Genomic DNA, 23,918 nt, shown 5'->3' with positions numbered 1-23,918 from the left:
GAAAATTTCACTGTTCAAGCATAGTGAATGTCATTAATGCATGTTAGGAAAAATTTTCTTCCGCGCAGAAATTGTTGAAAATGTAATGTTAAAACAGTATACTTTTGCCTATAAATACCGATGTAAGAAATCAGTTCTTCACATCAATGCAATACAATACTCTCTGATATATTTGCATAACTTCTCTCTCTATTTCTCACAACAGCATCTATCTTTTCTCTCACTCGTTGGTAGCTTCACAGTACCCCCACCTCACCTCACCAGTCGCCCTAACCTCACCTCACCTTAATTTTAAAGAACTAGTCTCTCATTCTTAAAATTCACTCCAACCCAAACTATCATATTTCATCCAATATCATCAATTCTCTCATTTTAGAAATTCTATTCTGATTCAATTGTTTTATATAACGACTGATTTTTTCAACTTTCTACCTTTTTCCGCTTTTTGTACCTCTTATAGCTGTAAGTGGAAATGCTGATTTTCTTCTATGGGTCTGTTTCTTGATCGAAAAAACGTTGGACTTTTGATGGAAAATTTAGGGTTCAGTGAAATTATTGATGGAGGTAAGGATTTATAAAGTTTGATGTTCTGGGTTACGATCTGTTCACACACTAATATACGTTTAAGGAATGATTTTTTAATGTTTTTTTTGGACTTTTACATGTTTAAAATTCCTTTTTTTTTTTGGCGTTCTGCTACATTTTAACTTATGGGGTTTTTAGGGTGTGATTCTGAACTGATTGTTGCAGTTCTGATATTGATTACTTATGGTAGTCCAAATTCATTGAGAAAAAAGCAAAAATATAAAGTATGTTTGTTTGATACTCTAGTTGCACTTTGTAAGTGGCATTTTAGTTAGCAATCGTGATACTCCACTTCCTAACTAATTAGCCTATACTCCTACAAAACATAATTGATTAGTTACAGTGACAATCATACATTTATTTCATGGCTAAAACAATGACATTTTTTTTAACAATTTAAATATTAATTACATACAGGTATTTTAGGCATTTCATAGGGACATCCAAGTGCCCAGATGTTCCCTTACGGAATAGAGATTCAAATTGAGCTCATAAACTTCTAATATTGAGTTAATTTGGCATGAAATACCTCACTTAAATGTCAATCTTTAGTCACGCCTTTACTTGGGTTTTCTCGTATTACGCCTGTCTTTTTTATGTGTATTCTCATTTCATTTATACGTTTAGTCTTTATGTCATGTGTTCTTGACATAAATTATAATTTGTTGTCAAATTGTTGCTTAATGATTCCCTCTGGCAGATTGTTTTGCTATTGGCGTTCTTCCTATTTATTAATGCACAGTCCATAGATTACCATCTACAACAGCAAGGGCAAGAAAGGGAAGTTCGAAGTATTAACTCACATTCTTGTATACATGATCAAATTATTGCTGAGCGCAAGCGACCTGGTCGTCAGCTTTATTCTGTTACCCCTCAAGTATATGTAGAGTCTGGGCTCACAGAGTCTCTCAACCACAAGGGTCGTTCCTTGCTTGGTGTCTCAGAATCTGAAGACGGAAAGAGTCCAATTAGAATATATTTAAATTATGATGCAGTGGGGCATTCATCTGATAGAGACTGCAGAAATGTTGGGGACATTGTAAAGGTGAGGATTAGGAATAGCTGCTGAGTTTATATGCACAATAGTGGAATGCTGTCTCTATTTCTCACTTTTGCTGATTTGTTGACTAATATGTTACCTCTCTGGTTATCAGCTTGGGGAACCTCCTATTACATCTGTTCCGGGGACACCACCATGTAATTCTCATATCAATCCCCCAGTTTCAGGAGACTGCTGGTATAATTGTACATTGGATGATATATCTGGGGAGGATAAAAAGCATCGCCTGCATAAGGTGTGCTTTTCTTTATTCTTCTTTATTTCATTCGTATTTCATGTAAACTGTCATATAATCACTTTTGGTGTGAGTTTTGTTTCCATGGCAGTTGGCACTTAGATTATGCCGTTTTCCTTATGCCACAAGCCAAATGTAACACAGTGGGTTCGGAGATGTGCACTGTTTTGCCATTAATCTTTCGGTTGCACACTTGGACATGTATATATTAACTGAAGTGATTTTAAGCAGAGGGACAGCTTGTTTCTGAAACTTGGGTGATATTCAAGTGAAATAATAGGGAGCTTACGAATCAGGATATGTTTTGTGGTTCAAATACTTATTAGCCTCGAGTTTTAGGGTCGGAAATTTCCAAAATTTTGGTTTCGTTCTAATTTCCTGACGACTTTTGCTTAGCATTATAATCACTCTGACGGGAAAGTATATTTTGTTGAAAAGATTTGAGAATCTTCAAATTTCTGGCAAGTTTTGTTAATCTTGTTTGTTTTGGTGGTTCATGTCAAGAATTGTTTTAGTTACTATTGAATCTAGATTGTTTCTGATTATAACTATCTACCTGTCGAATATGACCTATGTCTGTAAATGGATGGACAGGCTCTGGGGCAGACAGCAGACTGGTTCCAGAGAGCCTTATCTGTTGAGCCGGTTAGAGGGAAATTGCGGTTGAGTGGATACTCTGCATGTGGACAAGATGGAGGTGTACAGCTACCAAGGGAATATGTAGAAGGTTCTCCTTTTTGGCGAAGCAGTGTTAGGATTAGATTTTGTAACTCATCCTTTCATTAGGTTTATGACCACATTTTCTGTCTCTTCTTCTCTTTCCAGAGGGTATTGCTGATGCGGATCTAGTTCTCTTGGTAACTACAAGACCAACAACTGGCAATACATTAGCATGGGCAGTGGCATGTGAGCGGGATCAGTGGGGCCGTGCCATTGCAGGTAAATTTATAGGAGATAATCTGGCCTACAGATTCTGTTCATGTATCTCTACAACATTGGTGACAACTGATACATTATATTGTTCCTTAAGGCCATGTAAATGTTGCTCCCCGCCATTTGACTGCAGAAGCTGAAACGCTGCTTTCCGCAACTCTCATACATGAGGTTGGTCAACTTTTGTTCTAAAATGAGAAAGGAAGTAAAAGTTTATCACCTTTCATGATATTGATGTTTGTCCAGGTTATGCATGTTCTTGGTTTCGATCCGCATGCGTTTGCACATTTCCGTGATGAACGCAAACGAAGACGAGCTCAGGTACTTCTAGATCTTTTTAATATGAATTATGAGTGGCACACATGGAAGAATAGGAGGGTTTCTGCTTTAGTATTTGTGTGTACACAAAAGCTTTGGAGCGTTAATGTTGGCTTAAGAATTGAAAGGAAAACTGTTTTCATTAAATTGTTTGACATATTTGCACCATTAATCTTCAAATGTTCATAGGAGAATTGATTTACTTCTTCAATGTTAGTCTTAGATTTATAATGTGCTCCCAGGCGCTATGTGACCTTAGGCACAAGAATAATAGCCTTGGCAGTCCAACTTACAGTGGGTGCAGGTAGGAGCGTGCCTCAGGCCGCTTTGTGTTAGCGCTAGGCAACCACCAGAATACTTTTATGGTAGATGCATGCGAGAGGAACGAGAACTGAGCTAAAGACCTTAGAAATAGCAATTTCTTCAAATTAAAGCCTAGAAGATTCAAAACTCAAATTCCAGCAGAAGTCCTTAATTAATTGCATAAAATTGTATCAATTCTATCATTTTAAGTAATGGGAGTGGAGCAATCTTAATTGTCTTTCTTGAGTAAACCAATCATAATTCATGATCTTTTAGGTGAATTAATATCAATAAATGGAAGTGAGCTTTTTAAAACTAAGGATGTCTTTCTTGTGTAAACCTTTTATTGACGAATCCTACTTAGCGAAATGATGTTTTTTGTATTTCTCTCTCCTTAGTATGTCCTTTAGTTTGTCTCTCAAATCTTTGCTTCGTTTCTCTTTTTGTGTCTTCGTCTCCGTCCGTCACCTTCTTTGTTCTTCTCTTCAATTTTTTTCTTCTTTTACCATTCGAAAACTTAATTTTGCTCTTTGAGCTGCATATTCTGCTTCAAAGCTTTTGAATTTTTAAATCCTTTTTCTCCCTTTTGTTTCTAGTGAACTAAGCCTAATCCCCCTTGTCTCTGACTAATGAGGTAGTCACATGCCCCTTATTCCTTTTTGATTATTATGGGCTTTTGTTTTTATTTTACACATTTTTTAAAGTCATACTTCCTCCGTTTCTAAATAAGTGCAACATTTGCATAGTGTTTACTATTCACAGTTTAAACTTTAATTAGCTTTGGTGATTTAGGGTTTAGGAAAAACATAGTCATGTGGGATCTTGTTAGATTCGTCTGAATGTGAATTTTTTTAATATCAACTTTTTATAATTTTTACTTATTGATAATTGAAGACATTAATGGTTACAATAATGCATTGGCAAACGTGAAAACAAGAAATGTTGCACTTATTTAGAAACGGAGGAAGTATTACTTTTACTTACCATTTTACTATTTTAACTACTAATTTCGTATTAATAAAAATTTTTAAAAGTTGATATTATGAAATAACACATTGAGACGAACCTAACAAGACCCTACATGAGTAGTTTTTTTGTGTTTATTAGTGACCATTTTTGGTCAAAGATTCTAAACTTTGACTTGAAGATAGAGAAACAAGCACTATATTATGGGACGGCGGGAGTATTATTCTTGGAATTTATGACACAATAAGTGTCAATCAGTGTTGTTAATGCTTCCACGTTCAACTTTTTATGGGCTCCATATATCATTTTCCTAAGATTAAAAGTTTATTTTTGAAAAAGCTTAAAAGACATAGGAAAAAAATATTAGTTGTTAAAGAATCTGGCACCATATAACTCCACATGAGAATCTAAATAACAAGTTTACTCCTTTGTCACAGTGGTAGGAAGGCTTACCACCCTTCCAAGCATGGAAGTAAAACTCAGTAACGATAATTCTGTAACGAATATGGAAGTTGTCGTTTCGAGAAATCTCGTTATACAACGCCACGACAAAAATGACGTCCTTCTCGCCGCATCGTCCGTTACATAATGGTGACTCGTCGTGTTAGAGCGTAATTTTATCCGTTACGTTCGTTCTTTTGACAAAATTGACGAAAGAAAAACACGTACACACTCAAGAAGGGAGAATAAATTAGTGGGGGCATTTACGTCTTGGATGTACAAATAACAACAACAACAATTAAGCCTTATTCCCAAGGTGATTGGGGTCGGCTAACATGAATCGTCAACTGGAATCGTGACCAGAGGAGATGGCATCGTCAAGAGTGATAAAAGTTTTTTTTTTTTTTTTTTAAAATAAGGTTTACACCAAAAAGTGTTTAGAAAAGGTTTTCAGCAAAAGGTTATAATACCAACACAATTGAGAAAACAAATAAATGAGTAATCAGACCCCTTCCTCCACATAGATACTACCCTCCACCCACTTCTATCCAACGTCATGCTCTCCTCAACCCAAGTAACCTCATATCACTTTCAATTACCCTCAGCCAAGTCATCTTAGGTCTTCCCCTACCCTTTACAATTTGATTACTCCTCCACTCTTCAATTCTTCTCACCGGTGCATCTCTGATCTCCTTTCACATGACCAAACCATCTTAACCGATTCTCCCTCATCTTTTCTTCAATGGATGCAACTCCAACTTTTTCCCGGATCACTTCATTTCTTAATCGGTCCTTCCTTGTGTGGCCACACATCCACCGCAACATACGCATCTCCGCCACTTCATCTTATGAACGTGGCATTGTTTCACCGCCCAACATTCGGTGCCATATAACAAAGCAGGCCTAATTGCAGTGCGGTAGAACTTTCCCTTAATCTTTGGGAATGCCGGATCACAAAGGAATCCGGTGGCACTTTTCCACTTTAACCAACCCGCGTTAATTCTATGCGCCACGTCTCCATCCAGTTCTCATCCTTTTGGAGAATGGATCCTAGGTAACGGAAGACGTTCGATCCTTGAACCACTTTGCTATCCAAAGTGACGCCCCCGCCTCGCTGCTTGTAACCCCACTGAACTTGCACTCCATATACTCCTCTTACTTCTGCTCAATCTAAAACCACGGGCTTCTAATGTATGCCTCCACAATTCCAACTTACTCTCAACACCTTCCTTTGTCTCATCAATCAACACAATATCATCCGCAAACATCATACACCATGGTATATCATCTTGAACTGACCTCGTTATTTCGTCCATGACTAGAGCAAAGAGAAAGGGACTAAGTGCAGAACCTTGATGCACTCCGATCGTAATAGGAAACTCTTCTGCCTCCCCACCGTAGTCCGCACACTCGTAGTTCCCCCTCATACATATCCTTGATGATATCTATATATTTCAGTGGAACACCTTTCCTTGCCAACGCCCACCAAAGTATTTCTCTTGGTACTCTATCATATGCCTTCTCCAAATCAATGAAAACCATATGTAGATCCTTCTTCCTATCACGGTAGTGTTCCATTGTTTGTCTTATGAGGTGGATGGCCTCTATAGTCGATCTTCCAGGCATAAATCCAAATTGGTTCTCCGATATCTTTACATGTTTCCTAAGTCTTTGCTCAATCACCCGTTCCCAGAGTTTCATAGTATGACTCATTAGTTTGATTCCTCGGTAGTTGGTACAATCTTGTACATCGCCTTTGTTCTTATACAAAGGAATCAAAGTACTCTTCCTCCACTCTAATGGCATTTTGTTGTGTCTCCAAATCATGTTGAAGAATGTTGTCAACCATTCGATTCCTCTCCCCCTAAACACCTCCAAACTTCTATAGGTATACCATCTGGCCCCGTAGCTTTCTTCAATCCCATCTTTTTTAATGCTGCAACAACTTCTCCCTTTTGAATCCTCCTCATAAACTCACGATTTAACATACTTGGCGGGATGTGTACATCCCCGATGGCTTGTGCTCTGTCACCGTTGAACAAGGTATCAAAGTACGATCTCCATCTATCCTTTATCTCCTCATCCTCCACAAGCACTCTTTGGTCCACACCCTTGACGCATTTTACCTTTCTTATGTCTCTTGTCTTCCTGTCCCTCATACGCGCAATTCTATAAATGTCTTTTTCACCTTCTTTCGTATCCAATCTTGCATAAAGCTCTTTGTTTACCTATGCTTTAGCTTCTCGTACTATATGAGTTTTTTTATATATTATGATATAGAAATACTTCTTAAACTATAAAATTGAAAATTTGGCGTTAGATCTCGTATATGTGAATTTTTGAAAATATTCACTCCGTGTTGGCCCCAATCCGTTCCATACATCTGATACAAGCCGCTGCTGCAATAATGCGACCACATCCGCAATTTTTTTTTTATTGCTTCCAAGTCACGTTTCTCCGCAAAATATCCTAGAATCATATGTCTAGGTTGTCTTTTCCTTCTTTATTTGTTTCTTATAAATCTAGTTCAACAACCAAATATGTCTCATGCATAGCAATAGATGTAGAATCCATATAACATGTTTGATGACTTATAATAAACTCAAAATTGGGAAGATTGTATAATGGCTACTATGGAGCTTTGTAACGGGTTTAAGACTTTGAAAGTTGTTCGAGAAAACCCATTATAGAACGATGTGTTGAAATTTACGCCAAACTCGGCTGCTTAGTCGCTATGTAAGGGACACGACGTTTGGGAACCATTACATTATTGTAATGGTTGTTATTTGTGAGATGACTAGTTTTATTGGTTTCGGGAAGAAGCCAAAAGAAAAAAAGATGGGGAAGATCAATTAGATTCGAAATGGATATAAAAGTTTTCTATTCAAATTAAATCTTACCTAGGCTTCATAATTCAATTCCAGCACAATCCCTCAATTAATTTCATTGAATTACTTGAACTATAGCCTAAAATCAAAATCCTTATCTTCAAAGAAATCCTGATATGCGCGTCAGAGGCAACTAACTGTAATGGTAGAGCAAGTCAAGCCTTAATAGCTTTTCTATTTTTGAATCAAAAAAGCCTTTGTATGGTCTGTGTAGGAATCATCCCAAGGGCTAGTAGGAATAGCTAGAGGGACCTTTACACCTCATTGCACCTTCCCCTTTTTAAGCTATTTGATGATCGAAACACATAACTTTCGGTAAAAATTTAAATAACAATCCTAAACAAAAACATTTTTATGTTCACAACTCAAAACAAAGCAATTTTTGAACTTTGATGAACTTAATCCCACTTTCTCAAGGATCCAAGGTGATTAATTTAAGTACTCTAATCATATTTGAGAAGAACGCATATCTTGGGAAATTCGTACCCTAAGCAACAAATATAATACCTGATTCAAAGACTTGATACTGATTTAATGGAGTGAATGAACTTGATCATAGTTGATCTTGATCAAATTGTGGCTCTTGATAAAGATTTAAGTGATTAGGTCATCGTCTAGTTTTCGATGGTTTTTAATGATGTTAATGTGAAGGGTAGAACTTATGGTTATTCGATCTCTCAACAGAATCCTCTTAATTCAATGCAAGCAAATGTAAAAAAAAATTGATAAAGAGGTTGAAAAACTCAACATTGAACTGACCCATTTGATAAAGGGGTTACCTGTATAACTCCTTTAACCTATTTAATCATTATTATCATTATATTGGAAAAGAATTATTTTCTTAAAAAGCTAAATGAGCCAGTTCACTACTGAAAATATGCATGTTTAGAGTTTGTCGGAATAATTATAAGCTATTTTAGAGATACTTTAATATTTGTTAACCAAATTTTAGATTTATCAATTTATTTTTTCAAGAATTCTTCTATATGTTTAAGTCAATTAGGTCAAGGTAGGTCATTTTGAACCCATCCTGTTTAATTAAATGGATTAATCATGTCATCCCAATTACTTTTTTTTTTATCCATATGAGCCACGAAGGCGGTACAAAGAAGGGGAGGGGGGTTTCGAACATGTGACCTATCGTTCACAACACCTCAATCTTAACCACTAGGCCAAGACATCCTTGGTCTGTCATCCCAATTATTTAAATGGGTCAAAAATTCTGCTTATTTCAGGTTGTTTCGGGTCAATTTTTGCCAGTCGAGTTTTGGTGGTTCATACTTTCATAGTTTTTCTCTCTTCTCTTTTCTGGATGTGGTTAGCAATCTGATTTTTTTTTTCATGTGGCCCGTGTTCTTCTGCCTTATTTTCTTATTCTCTAGGAGCTTTGAGTAGTTGTTGTTCGTCGTTGGAGTCGGAGGAGGAGAGGGCATCTTCTTCGAGTTCGGTGGAGTTAGTTTCGTGTTGGGGAAGGTTTCATGGCTGGGGGTGGTTCCGTTGGTGGGGCCGTGGGTGGGGGTGGGGCGGGGGCGGGGGGTGGTTTCAGGTGGTTGGGGGAGGGGAAGAGGAAGAAGAGAGAGATTTTGATTTTTTTATCTGTTTTACAGGTTCCAAGTCACATTGACATACTCTAGGAGTTTTGGTATAATGTTTGCGATATTAAATAATAATCAAAAGTTTGTATTATTATGGGAGAAGCAGCCAAAGTTTGTATTATTCTAGTTGAATAATTCTTTCTTATTGATTTTTTTACTTTTGTAGATGTTTTCACTTTTATGTTCCTACAATGCCACCAGCACTCAACCTTTGAAATACAGATGCTCCTGCTACAGTTTTTGAAGCATAGTAAATGGATTGTTAATACGTTCAAAACCATAGTCTAATGCTCCTGCTACAGTTTTTGAAGCATAGTAAATGGATTGTATTAATACGTTCAAAACCATAGTCTAAGTGAAGGCTTCAGGCAGAGAAGGTGTGTTGGATGTCTATATTTTATTGAACTGGGAAATGATAGTGATTTGGAAAAATTACTACTCAGACTTCTTCTAATGACCCTTGACGACATTGAAAGAGTAAAAAAAGGGTGCGCCTTGACATAATATGGAAACAAGTAATGGTAGGATTATGTAAGTTTGAAAGACATAAAAATGCAGACACCTTTTGGCAAAGGGGACGTAGGGACTGTAGTTTAGGTGAGGACTTGCACCCCACGACATGCTGTTGATTTTCCATTATAAAGTTGGTAAAAAGTTCCTGCTTTTGTTGAAGAGGAATTATATGTTAAATATAGATTCTGTCTCCACGCTCTTGTAGCTGTAGCTCGTGGAGATAATGTAATGGATCCAAAATTCTATCTTGTTAGCAAGTATTTCTAGTGCTTTGTCACGAGAGTTACCGAAAGAAGGGAAGTCATGGAGAAATGTTTGCCGGATTATAATACATAGTTCAAAACTAAGTAATGGTAGAATCTTATAAATATGGAAGTATTGGAAGTTGAAGAATTTTATTTGGAAAGAGAAGATCCCCCTTTGAGGTGTAAAGAACTTGATTTCCATTTGTTTTTATAATTTACTTGCTGCAATCATGAAAATGTAGCCATGAAAAGTAGTAGAAACATCTCTTCAACTCCTTTGATGCTACTCATAGTTTCATACTCAACAAAGGGTGTTGGAGTAAGATTTGGATCCAAGAGTTTGACATGGAAAACTATTAATCTAAAGATACAGGGACACAACTAAGAAGTGGTCAAGTTTAGAAAGACAGATGGGGCTTTTTTGTTCTATGCTGTATTTTCATTTTCTTATCAATTGCTGACATTTTTTCTTCTGTGAAATTCAATTTGGTTTTCATTTATTAGTCTTCTATAAAGGGACAACTAGCTTGCTCTTTCATTTATGGAATACCCCAAAGAATTGTAAGGAAAAGGAAATAATAGATTTTTCACATATACTACCTCCTCTCTAAATTAGTCGCAAAAACTTCCCTTTAATGGAAGCTTCAAATTAATAATTAGTTCTCTCTATCTCTTTCCTAATTACATGGGCTCATTTGTTCTCTTTCCTTTTTCCTCGTATATCTTTTCCCATCATATGCACTGTTTAAAACCTTTGGCTCCTTCCATGTTGCAACTAAATTGGAATAGAGGATTTTTTTTAGATGGCTAAGCTCAAAGAGTAAACCCTAAATGTGTGAAAATGTTATAATTTTTTCCCATCATCTCAAATATTTTTGTTGATGAATTGTGGAAACGAGTACTAGAGAGGTGAGTTTTGATTTTTATTTCAATTTGTTTTCGTCTCTTATACTAGATGAGTTGTAACGATTTTCTTCCAGGCAAGTCCAAGCCATATATCCTGTGTCCATACCCATTTGGCGGAGTATTCACACGAGTACGGTGGGTTAAGTTTTGAGTCCGAGTATCATTGACTTTCTTGTTTTCAAGCCAAAGGCTTGCTAAACATTTGTACAATTGTACCTGTGCTCTTGTTTGATGACATTTCATGTTTGCTTAATTGGTTTAATGGGATTCTATTGGAGAGTATTATGTTTTATTTTTGAAAGCTGGATTGCTGAAATTTTTGTATATGTTGTGTGAATCACTTCTACTCCAAAGAGGATAAGAGTATCAATTAAATACGAGAGATTGTTTATGTAGTCTGCAATTTTTCTCACAATTGAATGCACTATAATTATCTTTTAGTGTGTGGTGTCTGTAGCTTCACATATCCAAAGCCCTTCCATGAACGAGGCGTCACATTTTAGTACCAGTTGACTCACATCATAGCAATAGACATTAGGTGTTCCCCTCGTGAGGAGGGACTCCTAATGTTTTTTCTCCTTACCTTAGAAAAAAATTGAAAATAAGAACTAGTTTCTCAGCAGAGTCCAGTTTTGTTGATACATTTATATGGTGAAGTTTCAGATGCTTAGTGATTGGGAAGGTCAATATACCACTAAGGCCTGTAGTAATTCCTCTTCTTTCTCTAGTGCAAAGTGCCATATGTTTCTCCCAGAAATTGATCTGTCTCGGTGTTCTGATCGAAATTTAAAATTTTCCTTCTATAAAACGTGGCTTTTTTTCTTTTTTTGTTGGGGGGGGGGAAGTTTATCTACGCTAACCAATTAGCATTCATTTCCTGGCAAGTAAATGTCTGCTCGGTTATGTTTGTATTTTCTTCAAGTTTCTCCTTGTCTGAGGTATGATCTTTATCTATGTACAATTGAAGCTTTATTCTTGGCATCTAATCTCTTCCACAGGTTATAAAACAAACCATGGATGAAAGGCTTGGGCGGATGGTAACACTTGTGGTGCTACCTCGAGTCATCATGCATGCTCGGTATCATTATGGGGTATTAGTTAGACACTTAATATTGTTACTTGCAGGCATTATGACCTGAAGGATAATATTTTGTTACTTTGGCAGGCATTTTCTGAGAAATTTACTGGTTTAGAGCTGGAAGATGGTGGTGGGCGAGGCACATCAGGTCATTGATTATTATTCCACTTTCTTCAGCTCACTCTTTTCTTCCATCATTGATGTCTTTGCCAAGTGTTGCATGCTGTGTATGCTATCTGACCGTACTTACAATATTTATTACATTCCATAACATGACACGATATGGATGTGGATAAGATACCATATTTGACCCTCAATTATGCTTAAACTCAAGTGCCCCATATAAACTACAACCTCTATCCGACTATCCCAATCTTCTCTTGCACTACACTATCTTGAGATGTCCCAAACTTATCTTCCACTTGACCTATAATGGAATTTGTTTTTGCACACTTTCCAATGTGAAGTATATCCCATTTTCTCTCATCCCCTAACATACTGCCTTAGTTTAAAAAAGCGTGCCCAAGCGTGCCTAGTTGCAAGGTGAGCTCAGGCGACATGAAAAATGCCTAGACCAACCCAGGCGAAGTGAGCAATGATAAGTGCGCCTTTTCAAGAGGCGTAAGGCGCAGGAGGTGCTCCTTTTCAAGAGGCGTACAGTCCATCACCTCTGTTTTGAAAAATTCCACGTTTTTAGGGTTTTGAATGGTTCTTTATTGGTCGACCCTGCCTCTGCCTTTCCATTGTGGAAACCCTAGATATACGTGCTGCTTCTGGCCGGTGGTTGTCTGTCGCTGGTGGTTGGCTTTTCCCGTTAAGTTTATCTTTTGTTGGTCTTTTTCTTCTTCTGTCGTTCTCTTCTTTTTCCTTTCTTTTTTTGTCTCTTCCGTCTTCTTCCTTTTTCTTTTCCTTCTTTCTATCTGCTTTCTCACTTTATTTATTTCGTCTTTTCTGTCTTTTTTTTTTCTTCCTCTTTTCTTTCTTCTCTCTCACTTTATTTCTTTCTTGTAGAAGCAGTGACTGCATGACTGTAGTTAAGCAAATTTCTTTCAAAAACAAAAGTTTCTTTTTCTTAGAGGCAGTGAGTGTATTAGGCTTTTATGTTTCCATTACTATATACATATTGTTCCTACATTAATTAGTTTTTGGGATATCATTTGAATTGTAGATTTTTTAGGAGTCATTTGAATTGTAGCTTTGTTGATGGAGAATCTTGAAAAGTTTGTTTGCTTTTCTTTCTACTTAGTACTTTGACTTGGTGGAGTATTCTAGCGATGAACAATGTTTTCTTATATCCCTTTATGGGTTATATAATATTTATGTTGCTTTAGATATTACAATGCTTCGATTTTTTATTTCTAAGTTTTTTTTGGCACCAAAGGCGCCTTGCCTACGGGATGCGTGCGCCTTCGCCTACGGAATGCATGCGCCTTCGCTTATGGGATGCGTGCGCCTTTGTCTACGGGATGCGTGCGCCTTTGTCTACGGGATGCGTGCACCTTTCTAAACTAAGCATACTGCATAATAACATCTGTTTTTCATACACTAGCAAAATAATATGCTTTACGTTAGTACTACATGTGTCATTTAATCTACACAATTTGACTTGTTAATGCATAACTTTGACCCTTATATCCTTAAATATACTTCCTCCGTAACAAAATAGATGTTACACTTCCTTTTTAGGCAACAATCTCTCTCTATCTCTCTCCTATTACATGATTTTCTTTTTTCTTTCTCTCTCCTCTTTAAAAGTGTGTTTTAAAATGTGTAACATCTACTTTGTTATTAAAATGTGTAACATCTACTTTGTTACGGAGGAAGTAAATAAGTTTTATTTATGTTCAAATCACAAGTAATGGTTATAGTGGAGTATGTGAATAGTGCAAAAGTACAGATTTTGTTGATTAAATACAGATGGTGGGAGTATATGAACAATGCTAATGTCAAAAGTTTTGCAACTTGCTAGTTTTCTGAAGCATAGATCTTATATAGTGGGAATTCAGACATTTATTAGCTTTATTCAATTTAACATATTTTCAAGTATATTGTTTTAATGATCGAAATCTGATATGTCATTATATTTATTGATACGGATGTCAAATAAATTAGTTTGGGACCTTACGTGTGTATAAATATATAATGAAAGAACGTCTACAATACATGATATCTGCCACGTCACTCCCCTCCCATAGATAGGCTGCTTTAAGTCTTGAACTCATGACCTTATGTAAGAGTCCCTTTGTTTTCCTTAGCTCTACACACTTGCTATAGCTCCAATAATCAATGAATACACGAAGAAGGACGACCCCGTGTGTCTTTGTTTATTTTAAAGGAGAAAGGAGTAGAAGTGGTTCACATGTAGGGTATTGGAGGATAAAGAGGAAAAATGGTTGCCAAATAAGGAATAAAACATAAGTGAGTAGAACTTTAAATGTGGATGTAAATGGAAAGTGACTAGAACCAAGGAAAATGGATGGAGTACTACGCAATTTTATACCTAATTATATATTTCTTTTTGAGAATTTATAAATGTTAATGCTATTGATGTGTTGCTACCGTATTTGAAGCCTGAATTAAACATTTATAATATTTATTCTTTGTCAATTAGAATATTGTTGGTTAGTGCAAATCATTACGAAAGGGTAAAAAGAAACTGATTTTGGGTTTCAGCTTTATTGAAAGGGCTCAAATATATTGTTCAACATTGTAAAGGAGTCCTAATTTATACCTTATTAAAAACACAAAGCCAAAGGGACATATGTCTTTCTCCCATACAAACTCTCGTTTTATTTCCTTGTTTTATTGATAAAAAAAGTTGGGTTATTCTACATTTTGCCCTCGTGTTTTTCCATTCTCTACGTTGTACCCCATGTTTCTAAAATTTCTACATTGTATCCTTCAACTCTCAGTTTTTAATTCACATTGCCATTAATGATCTCATATTAATTACGGATGTTAGGTTTGGCATTAAATGCCTTACCTACTATTTGTTTTTTATATTTTTTTTTAAAAAAAGGAAAACTAAAATTCCCCTTCTCTCTCTCCTGTAATGATCATTCAACTTCTTATTACTCCCTCTTCTTTGCACTCTATCAAAAGAGAAACCCAAATGTCCATTGTGCAACCACACAAAAAATTGGCAAAAATCGCACTTGAAATAGGCTCTACCATGATTGCGTTGAGAACCAGAAATGCGCAATTTCGCATTTTTGAGGGGCCTGCAATTACACTTGGGAGCAACGAAATCCCTTTCCAAGCACGCACCTGATGAAGAATTCGCACTTGACATTGTTAATTTTGGGGAGAAGCTTCACAGAGAAAGAAAGAAGATGAAGATTTGTGGGGAGGGGATATAAGTCAATAAGAGGGAGTCAAACCCTAAGTTTTATGGTAGGAAAGTTTCCCTCTCATGGGTTTTTTTAACCTGATGGTAATTTAATAAATCAATATTAATTTCACTAACGGAACACTTAACGTTCACTTAACGACAATGGCAATTTGAATTAAAAAATGAGAGTTGAAGGGTACAGTGTAGAAATCCTAGAAACATGGGGTACAACGTAGAAAATGAAAAAACACGAGGGCAAAATGTAGAATAACCCAAAAAAGTTTGAATAGTAAACTACTCTACTTTCACTTTGATTTCTCTTTCCAAATTCTCATTCTTGTCTAATTCATCTAAACATTTGGAAACCAAAAGAAAAAAAAAAGAACTTATAGGTTTCCTTGTGCATTTGTTTGTGCAAACATCCATCTCATATAAATCGAAATCAGAACACATGAAAATATTTGGTTTTTATTTCTTATATATAAAAACTCAATGCTTTCTTTTTCTTATTTTGATATCATTCATTTGGTACAAAACTTTGCATGTTGTCAGACTCTTGCTTTAAATTTTCAGCTTCATTAGTTGTTGATTTTTGCTGATTTGCATCAGGAGATATCACTGCCACTTTAATGCATTTTTTTTCTTCATATTTTCTTATCTATTTGTCCAGTAAAGTTCAGTGAAGTGTAAAAGCTGGATCGCGTTTCATATGTAACACCCGGTGCGTTGAAAGGGCCTAAACATTCAGTCGAAGAAAGTTATGGGGTCTATTGCTGTGATCATAGTTTAAGGAGTTCATTTCAGCTTAATAAGATACTCCCTCCGTTTCCTAAAGATCTTCCTTGTTACTGTTACTACAGATACCAATGAGAATCAATTTGTGTGGGGTGGGTAAAGTAGGAGAGAGAAAGGAGTTAAGATAAATAAACAAATAAAAAGGGGTTAAAGTAGGAGAGAGAAAGGGAGTAAAATTGAATTAATAATGTAATGGTGGACCCTATGATAGGGACATGAGAGGTTAAAAAGGGAAAAAAAAATTCCAAATAAGGAATAAAGTAAAAGAGGGAAGATCTTTTGGAAACGCACTTAAACGGAAAGAGGAAAAATCTTTAGGAAACGGAGGAGTATGAAGGTATAGTTATTACAATTTGCTAACCGAAATATTAAAATTACATTGATTTGATATTGGGTAACATAATAATATTGGAATTTAGAGGGATCCAATTTAGTGAATTCCAATTCAAATAGAATGGTAAACATCTGACAACAACCATCAAATGAGATATGATATGCAGTAACTCAGGGGCGTCACCTGGGGGGTACTCACTAGTATATATGGAAATGGAAAAACCATACAATCAGAAACTCCCGCTTCCCTACAGTATATATGGAAATGGAAAAACCATACAATCAGAACTCCCGCCCCCCTATTCCCTTCCTGCGATGCCACCCCATTTTTTTCCGTCTCATCTCTCTTCTCGATTTGACATCATAAATCCATCCTATTGCAAAGGAATGAAATTGTGATTCAAATCTAAAATTGAAAGTAAAAACTTGAACTTCATTATTTATTATAATGTCGGTTGACAGTGATGGTGATTCAGCTGGAATCTTAATACAAGATTTTGGAGAAGTATACCCTCGTGGTGTCTTGACATATTTTAGAATCAATCAAAGTGTGCTTTCATCTAATGTCAAACTGTGTGCTGTCAATAAGCTTGTAGATGACGAGTATTTTCTTCTTTTTGGTAGGACGTGGCAGCATAGCTTAATAATATTCTAGTAATATGTTTTCCGAAAACTTTGGGAGATAATGATTTAGGCACCCTACAATTTGAATCTGACTGACTGACCCTGTTCTAGAGTGCAAGTAGTGTAAGTTTAATCTGATCTGGTGTGGTAGCATGGATGTTATAGTTTTTCCATATCATATTTGATCCATATTTAGTCTTTATATGTACTTTCTGTTTGTTAATCTTTAAAAACGTATGGTTCTAAAGTCCGTCACATGTCTAAGGTTTTGGTTATTCCCAACTTATATTGTATATGGTTGCAGGCTCGCATTGGGAGAAGAGGCTTTTGATGAATGAGATTATGACGGGGTCTGTGGACACAAGGTCAGTTGTTTCGACAATGACTCTGGCTATATTGGAGGATAGTGGATGGTACAAGGCCAACTATAGCATGGCAGACCACCTTGACTGGGGACGCAACCAAGGGACTGAATTTGTTATCTCACCGTGCAATCAATGGAAGGGTGCTTATCATTGCAACAACACCCAATTGTCAGGCTGTACATATAACAGAGAGGCAGAAGGGTACTGCCCTATTGTAAGCTATACAAGCGACCTTCCTCAGTGGGCCCAATACTTCCCCCAGGCTAATAGAGGTGTATTTCATGCTGTGGTTCTTATAATCTATTTGGTTGTTCATTTAGGACTTCTCATTTTTACATCTTCGCCCATAGTCAAGTGATTAAAAAAGCTGTAAATTTATGATGCGTCCTATCACCGTTCGTCATTAATCACATCCTTAATTATGCATTTGATGAATTTTTCATGGGCAACCTCTCCATAGAATGGAGGCCTTCATCAGATGCAATTTAGTTTTTAATGTTGCAAATAAGCTACTTGTTGTATAAATCAATCGCATGCTCCAAGTTCAAACTCCAAAAGAAACCTGTAAGATCTTAGAAGAAAATAAAGTATCAAAATGCTACTGTATATTAGAGTCTCTATTTTGTGCATTTGGAGCTGAACATTTGGGTTATTTTTTTCCCTCTTGGAGACAATGTATAACTGTGGATAGGAGAATGAAGATGATACAAGCCAAACCACTTTAATAAACTTGAGGCTTACTCAAGATTTTTGGTCCAAACAGTCGGTTTAGATCGAGAGAACTCTTGGAGATCCAATTAGCAACCCTCGTCTAGAATCTAGGATCTTGAGGCTGATAAGATTGCTGAAATTTGTCGAAGTATTTCTCTAATGATCTTTGGAAAACTAAAAGCTCTGAATAGTAAATATAGTGTTTCAGGCAAGAGTTTTGTCTGGTATGGGATCCCATGTATCGGACATCATGGCCAGTGGGCCTATTCTTCAGACAGTGTGAACACGATTAGCTGATAAAAGAATTGCTGAAAAGACCAACTGCTTGTTCAAAAATGAGTGGCTCGAATTTTAGGTGGCTTTTTTTTTTTTTTCAACATAAAAAGGAGTACCTTCCTTCACCATTAGTTCTATTAGACTTTAACTTAGGGTGTATATGAAGTACCCTACTAGTTCTATTGTAAGTTAGTAACATAGTTTCTGGTTTTGGTTGTTGCAGGTGGGCAGTCCTCATTGGCCGATTATTGCACCTACTTTGTAGCTTATTCTGATGGGTCATGTACAGACACCAATAGCGCAAGAGCACCTGACCGCATGTTGGGAGAAGTGCGAGGAAGCAATTCCAGGTACTATTTTTCCTTTGTGTTTTAATACAGTGTAATTAATCGTGAAACTTTTCAGGTAGCTAGGCCATGGTATGGCTGCTGAAGTTGTCTATGAGCCATGTTTCTAGTGGGCTTGAATCTGTTTCCAAGTGTACGAGATATAATCAGGATTGTGAAGTGCTTGTAGCAGATTTTTTTTTTTACTTCTTTTTTAACCTTGGACCGGGTGCAGGTGCATGGCCTCATCACTGGTTCGTACTGGCTTTGTACGTGGTTCTTCTACTCAAGGAAATGGATGCTACCAACATCGATGTATGAACACGACATTGGAGGTAAGGCTGAGATCTGTAGATGGTTTAGTTACTGTACACAAAGCAAATCGTGAAGAATGGGTTGTGTAGGACTTAGGAGGCAGGGGCCAGAGAGAATGAGGAAAATTTTCCACTAAGCTACATGAGAAGATTAATATGGTTAATCTTAGTATGACAAATATTATACCTCTGTAGAACCTGTAGCTAATATATGGAGTGCTGTCTTTGGTACTTGTAATAGCAGTCTTGTTACTTTTGCGAGCAATATGTTACTGACAAAACTTGCTGAACTATGCTTTTTCTTTCTTATAGGTTGCCGTGGATGGCATATGGAAATCCTGTCCTGTAGCTGGTGGCCACATTCAGTTCCCAGGGTTTAACGGTATTAGATATTGACACAACTAACTTGTTTATTATATATAATAGCTGTTGTAAACATCATATTTTGTCCGTCGCCCTGAAACTTTCTTCCTGGTTTATTTAGGTGAACTGGTTTGCCCTGCTTACCATGAACTTTGCACCACGTCCTCACTTCCAATATCAGGTCAATGTCCTAATTCGTGCAACTTTAATGGAGATTGTGTGAATGGAAGGTGTCATTGCTTTATGGGGTTCCATGGCCATCACTGTAATAAACGTAAGTTTCCCTTTGCCCTATTCACTCGTCAATGTTCACTAAAAAATATAGGTGGACACTGTTTTTTGGCCATGCCTTTTGAAATTGTGGGCTAAAAATGTTTTACAGGCCTCTGTCCTACTAACTGTAGCAAACATGGCACATGCCTTGACAATGGGATCTGTGAATGTCAGAACGGATACACAGGCATTGACTGCTCCACAGGTAACATTGATAAAACCATAGCTATTAGGCTGAGGATTATGGTTGGATCAGCTATTGGCTATATGCTTTTGCTGAAACTGGAGATATTACTGTCTCATGCATAACTGTTATTTATATCTGTCTGATGTCTAGCAATCAATATTATTCCCTGTCCCTAAGAGAATGCTCCATTGGACTTCTACAGTCTTCACAATGCATCTTCAAGCAACTATTTTTTGTCATTACACATTATTAATAAATACAACGGAGCATGTAAATGTACTCCATCCTTCATAAAGAGTTTTGGCACTGAGTGGCTGTCCCCGGATGCTTAAAGACTCAAGAAATTCCCAAATCTGTATAGTTTATCCACCACCACCAAAATCATGTCCACCTCTAAGGATTTTGGTAAGCCTTCTACAAAGTCCACATGACATCCTTCCATATTCTTGTTGGAATGCGTAGGTATTGGATAAGTCGACTCGAGGTATATGACTTTTGCTGTTGGCATGTTGGCAAGTAGAACAGGCTTGACCAAACTTCTCAATGTCCTTCCTCATTCCCTTCCAAAGCTATTCAGATGCCATTCACCAATGGGGTTTATGCACCATGGAATGTCCTCCAATTGGATAGGTAGGATGCGCTTGTAGCATCCCCGTGTGTAAGTTCAATCTACCTTTGTACACAAGAATGGGTTGCTGAACCTTGTCATGGTCAATTCGGGCAAAATCACAGCCTTTAATAAAACACCGGGTTGTAACGGTCAAACTCGGTCCACCAAAGTTGTTCATTCCATCTCGAACGAACCGAACCAAGACGACAATTTTTTAACACCATGGTGGGTGGTATCTAGGGATGGCAACAGGTTGGATCTGGACCAGGTCCTTATTGTCCTAGATACAGATCCGTTTTCCGACGTTGGATTCAGATCTGACGGGACTTAAAAAAATAGGACTCAGATCCAGATACTGCCGATCCGGGTCCAAAACAGATTTATCTAATATATATTATTTTACCTACTTTGCACATTAAAATATTTTCCCAAGCACAAACTTCTGAAATCAAAGCCATGAGCCTAAATTAATTTCGTTAAGAATTGAAGACCATAAATCAATTATCTAAATCACAAACTAGCAGTTCCACTAACAAAGTAAAATTTAATTGAATTAAGCTATCTCATAACTCAACATATCTGCCACATTAGGTTTTCTTAGTTGACCGTTAGCATAATCATGAAAAATATCTAAAATAAGATATAAAAATTCCATAAATACAGGAAGGAAACAGGTACTTATCGGTTAGAGAATGGGAAATAAGGAATCAATTTTAATGTGAAGTATGATACCATTAAATTTTCTCGTTTGGTGTAATAGAGTTTATATTCTTTCAAAGAGGGAACCTCCTGCTAGAGGGAACGGGTTAGAAGAGTTGGTTGAGCTTTTCGAGGTGGCCTTCGTACTTCGAGAAGGGGACTTGGGTGTCGGTGGTCATGCTTTTTGCGGTGGCTGTGCACTTGTCATATCTTTTGAGATGGGCGTTGGTGGTCGTTCTTCGAGGAGGACCGAGGAGAGAGAAGGGGGACTTGGGTGGGGAAGGCTGCTCGCTGCCTTCTTATTTAGGATTATTTGGGCATTGAGTTTATTTTATATACTTGCCCATCCTTAAAAAAAGACGGATGTACGAATTACACCCATACCCACATCCGCATTTTGACCACCTGTCTCGGATTCGAGTATGATCCGTCGGGTCTAAATTTTTAGGATCCAGATCCTGAAAAACAGATCTGGATCCACGAATCCGGATCAGTTCCAGGATCCATTGCCATTTGGTATCTATTTGTTTGCTTTTAGGGGAATCCAAGTTAACAAAATTCCTCTTCCCATAGCGTGGATTATGCACTAGGGTGCACAATGCTCATTGTGCACCCACGCAGATTATACCATTTATATAAAAGAACACGAACTTTTTTCAACAACTTATCTGCTTTAAAAAAGAACACGCGACTTAAAATTAAAGAATGTGTAAATTTATATTTATAAAAGAACAAAGGTTATAATGAAAGAATATATAGTAAATGAACTTTTTTCAACAACTTATCTGCTTTAAAAAAGAACACACGACTTAAAATTAAAGAACGTGTAAATTTATTTTTATAAAAGAACAAATTTTATAATGAATAGAATATATAGTAAATGAACATCGACACTTAAGGTAAAAGAACATATACCTTTTAAATTTGAATTTGAAAAAGGAATCTTTAGTTGCAAAATTCAAGGAAGTAAATAACAATAATTTTTTAAAATTACGAGCCGGCCGTTCTAAGTTCCTGGGTTGGGTCGGATAGGACCAGACCCAATCGGCTGGATCTGTGGAATCTGATACGGATCAGATCCAATCGGATCTGATCGTAGCTTCGGTCTTTTAAATGAACGAATAATCGATTTGATCGAAAAATGCGGTAGAGTCTAAAAATGATGAAACGACGTAGTTTAGAAAAGGGTGCACCATGCTCTACATGCACTTGGGTGCATGTACTTATTTGCGATGAATTCCCTCATCTCCCTCATAGGTTAAGAGAAAACTAACTTTTTTCTTGCATCTATGGCTCACATACCATTTATCATCACATTTGGAATTCCCTCTTGAATTGGAATTCCTTTTCACTCAGTCTTCTTAATTCTCATATGGTCAAGCAATGGGTAATGGGTTCGTTTGATTTGGTTTTCGGTAGAGGTGGGACTCTAGGTTAGTGTTTGGGCCGGAAATGGAGGTTTTGGAATATGAAAATTGGGTGGGATGATTGCCGTGGTTGGTTTTAGACGAGTAGTTGCTGGGCCCAACACTATTGGCTTAGCCAAAATTTCTCTCGCAGTATAGTTTGTTGTGTGTTTGCCCTTCCAATCCTTGTGGATCGCAACTTTTGACTTATTCTCAATGTTCAAGGCTGGGTCTATTGCATGATCTTAGGCCTAATAATCCGCAATTCAGTCTTGATTCTTGACATTCTCCTTAGCACACTTATGATTTGACCCTAGTCACTTCTTATGGGATTCCCTCTTATGGCCTATGGGGCTATCAACTCAAGAAATCGCCGTCCATAATTTTCTGCACCACCCAGCTGGCTGTGACCCAACCATTGCTCGTGTAGACAGCTGGTGGACACAGGTTGGAATAATTGCACCTAGAGGCCCACCAATTCCTCCCATCGAAAAAATGATCGATGGCGGTGCTTCCATTGGTACCAAAGGAGAACATCTCCTTCCAAGAAAACCACTGCTTCTTTTATTCTACGTGAACCTGTAAAAGCTGGAAAACCACTCTGCACGAGGGATCCACCCATGTGGGATGGATCCTGTGAAAATGGACAAGTCCAATCTCTTCGTCCTCCCCCATGGACCATGGTATGCCCTCCCCTGGATTGAATAGTCCAACACCATGAAGGTAAAGAATGGTTAAACATTTCTATCCTTCCCCCCAAACCCTTCCTAGTTCCCACTCCCCCCGAGTCCATCTTTCCACCCCGGTCTCGATTGAATCAAATCTAGGCGAGAAGCCTCACGCGCCACCTCACTACTTTATAGAGGTTTGAGAGTCGATCTTACCCTCTACTTTCTCCTGCCTCTAATTATTATTCATCAGCATCTCATTGTTCTCTCTACCACACGTGATTCTTCCCCCAGAGGGCTCCCTGAGAATGAGATGAACTCACCTCCTAACTGCTGGGTGGCCTTTTCCAGACTCTTGGCGACCTGGGTAGTGAGAGTTTTTTGGAAGTCCACCATTGGTTTTCCAACCACCGGTTCTACGTGCTGGGTGGCCTATTGCCTAACTTTCCATTACACCCTTCACCACGTGTTAACTACATCAATGCCCTTCACTATCGCTAGATCATTCTTTCTCTTCCTAGCATAAGGCTATGTTCAGTTCACCTTTTTTGCTTATTTCAGATCTAATCAG

The 23,918-nt window shown here is 37.3% G+C and overlaps 1 protein-coding gene across 2 annotated transcripts in view; it reads left to right on the top strand.

The window, feature by feature from the left end:
- Window positions 1-221: 221 nt before the first annotated feature.
- LOC104898653 (uncharacterized) overlaps window positions 222-23,918 on the top strand; it is a 31,688-nt gene continuing 7,991 nt past the window's right edge. The window contains exons 1-15 of one of the 2 annotated variants that reach the window (XM_048645039.2): window positions 222-564; window positions 1,286-1,630; window positions 1,740-1,880; window positions 2,475-2,607; window positions 2,706-2,819; window positions 2,947-2,984; window positions 3,060-3,134; window positions 11,987-12,079; window positions 12,154-12,214; window positions 17,454-17,786; window positions 18,725-18,851; window positions 19,063-19,162; window positions 19,454-19,523; window positions 19,626-19,778; window positions 19,887-19,982. In XM_048645039.2, the coding sequence (XP_048500996.1) occupies window positions 559-564; window positions 1,286-1,630; window positions 1,740-1,880; window positions 2,475-2,607; window positions 2,706-2,819; window positions 2,947-2,984; window positions 3,060-3,134; window positions 11,987-12,079; window positions 12,154-12,214; window positions 17,454-17,786; window positions 18,725-18,851; window positions 19,063-19,162; window positions 19,454-19,523; window positions 19,626-19,778; window positions 19,887-19,982 (1,885 nt within the window). In that variant the 5' untranslated portion in view covers window positions 222-558. Of the gene's footprint in view, window positions 565-1,285; window positions 1,631-1,739; window positions 1,881-2,474; window positions 2,608-2,705; window positions 2,820-2,910; window positions 2,985-3,059; window positions 3,135-11,986; window positions 12,080-12,153; window positions 12,215-17,453; window positions 17,787-18,724; window positions 18,852-19,062; window positions 19,163-19,453; window positions 19,524-19,625; window positions 19,779-19,886; window positions 19,983-23,918 lie in introns of both variants that reach the window. The other variant, XM_010685754.4, reaches the window with a different exon arrangement.

The sequence above is a fragment of the Beta vulgaris genome, chromosome 1 (assembly GCF_026745355.1).
Source record: "Beta vulgaris subsp. vulgaris cultivar EL10 chromosome 1, EL10.2, whole genome shotgun sequence".
NCBI lineage: Eukaryota > Viridiplantae > Streptophyta > Magnoliopsida > Caryophyllales > Amaranthaceae > Beta > Beta vulgaris.
The sequence above is the reverse complement of the archived record's forward strand: the minus strand, read 5'-3'. Positions and strand labels throughout refer to the sequence as shown.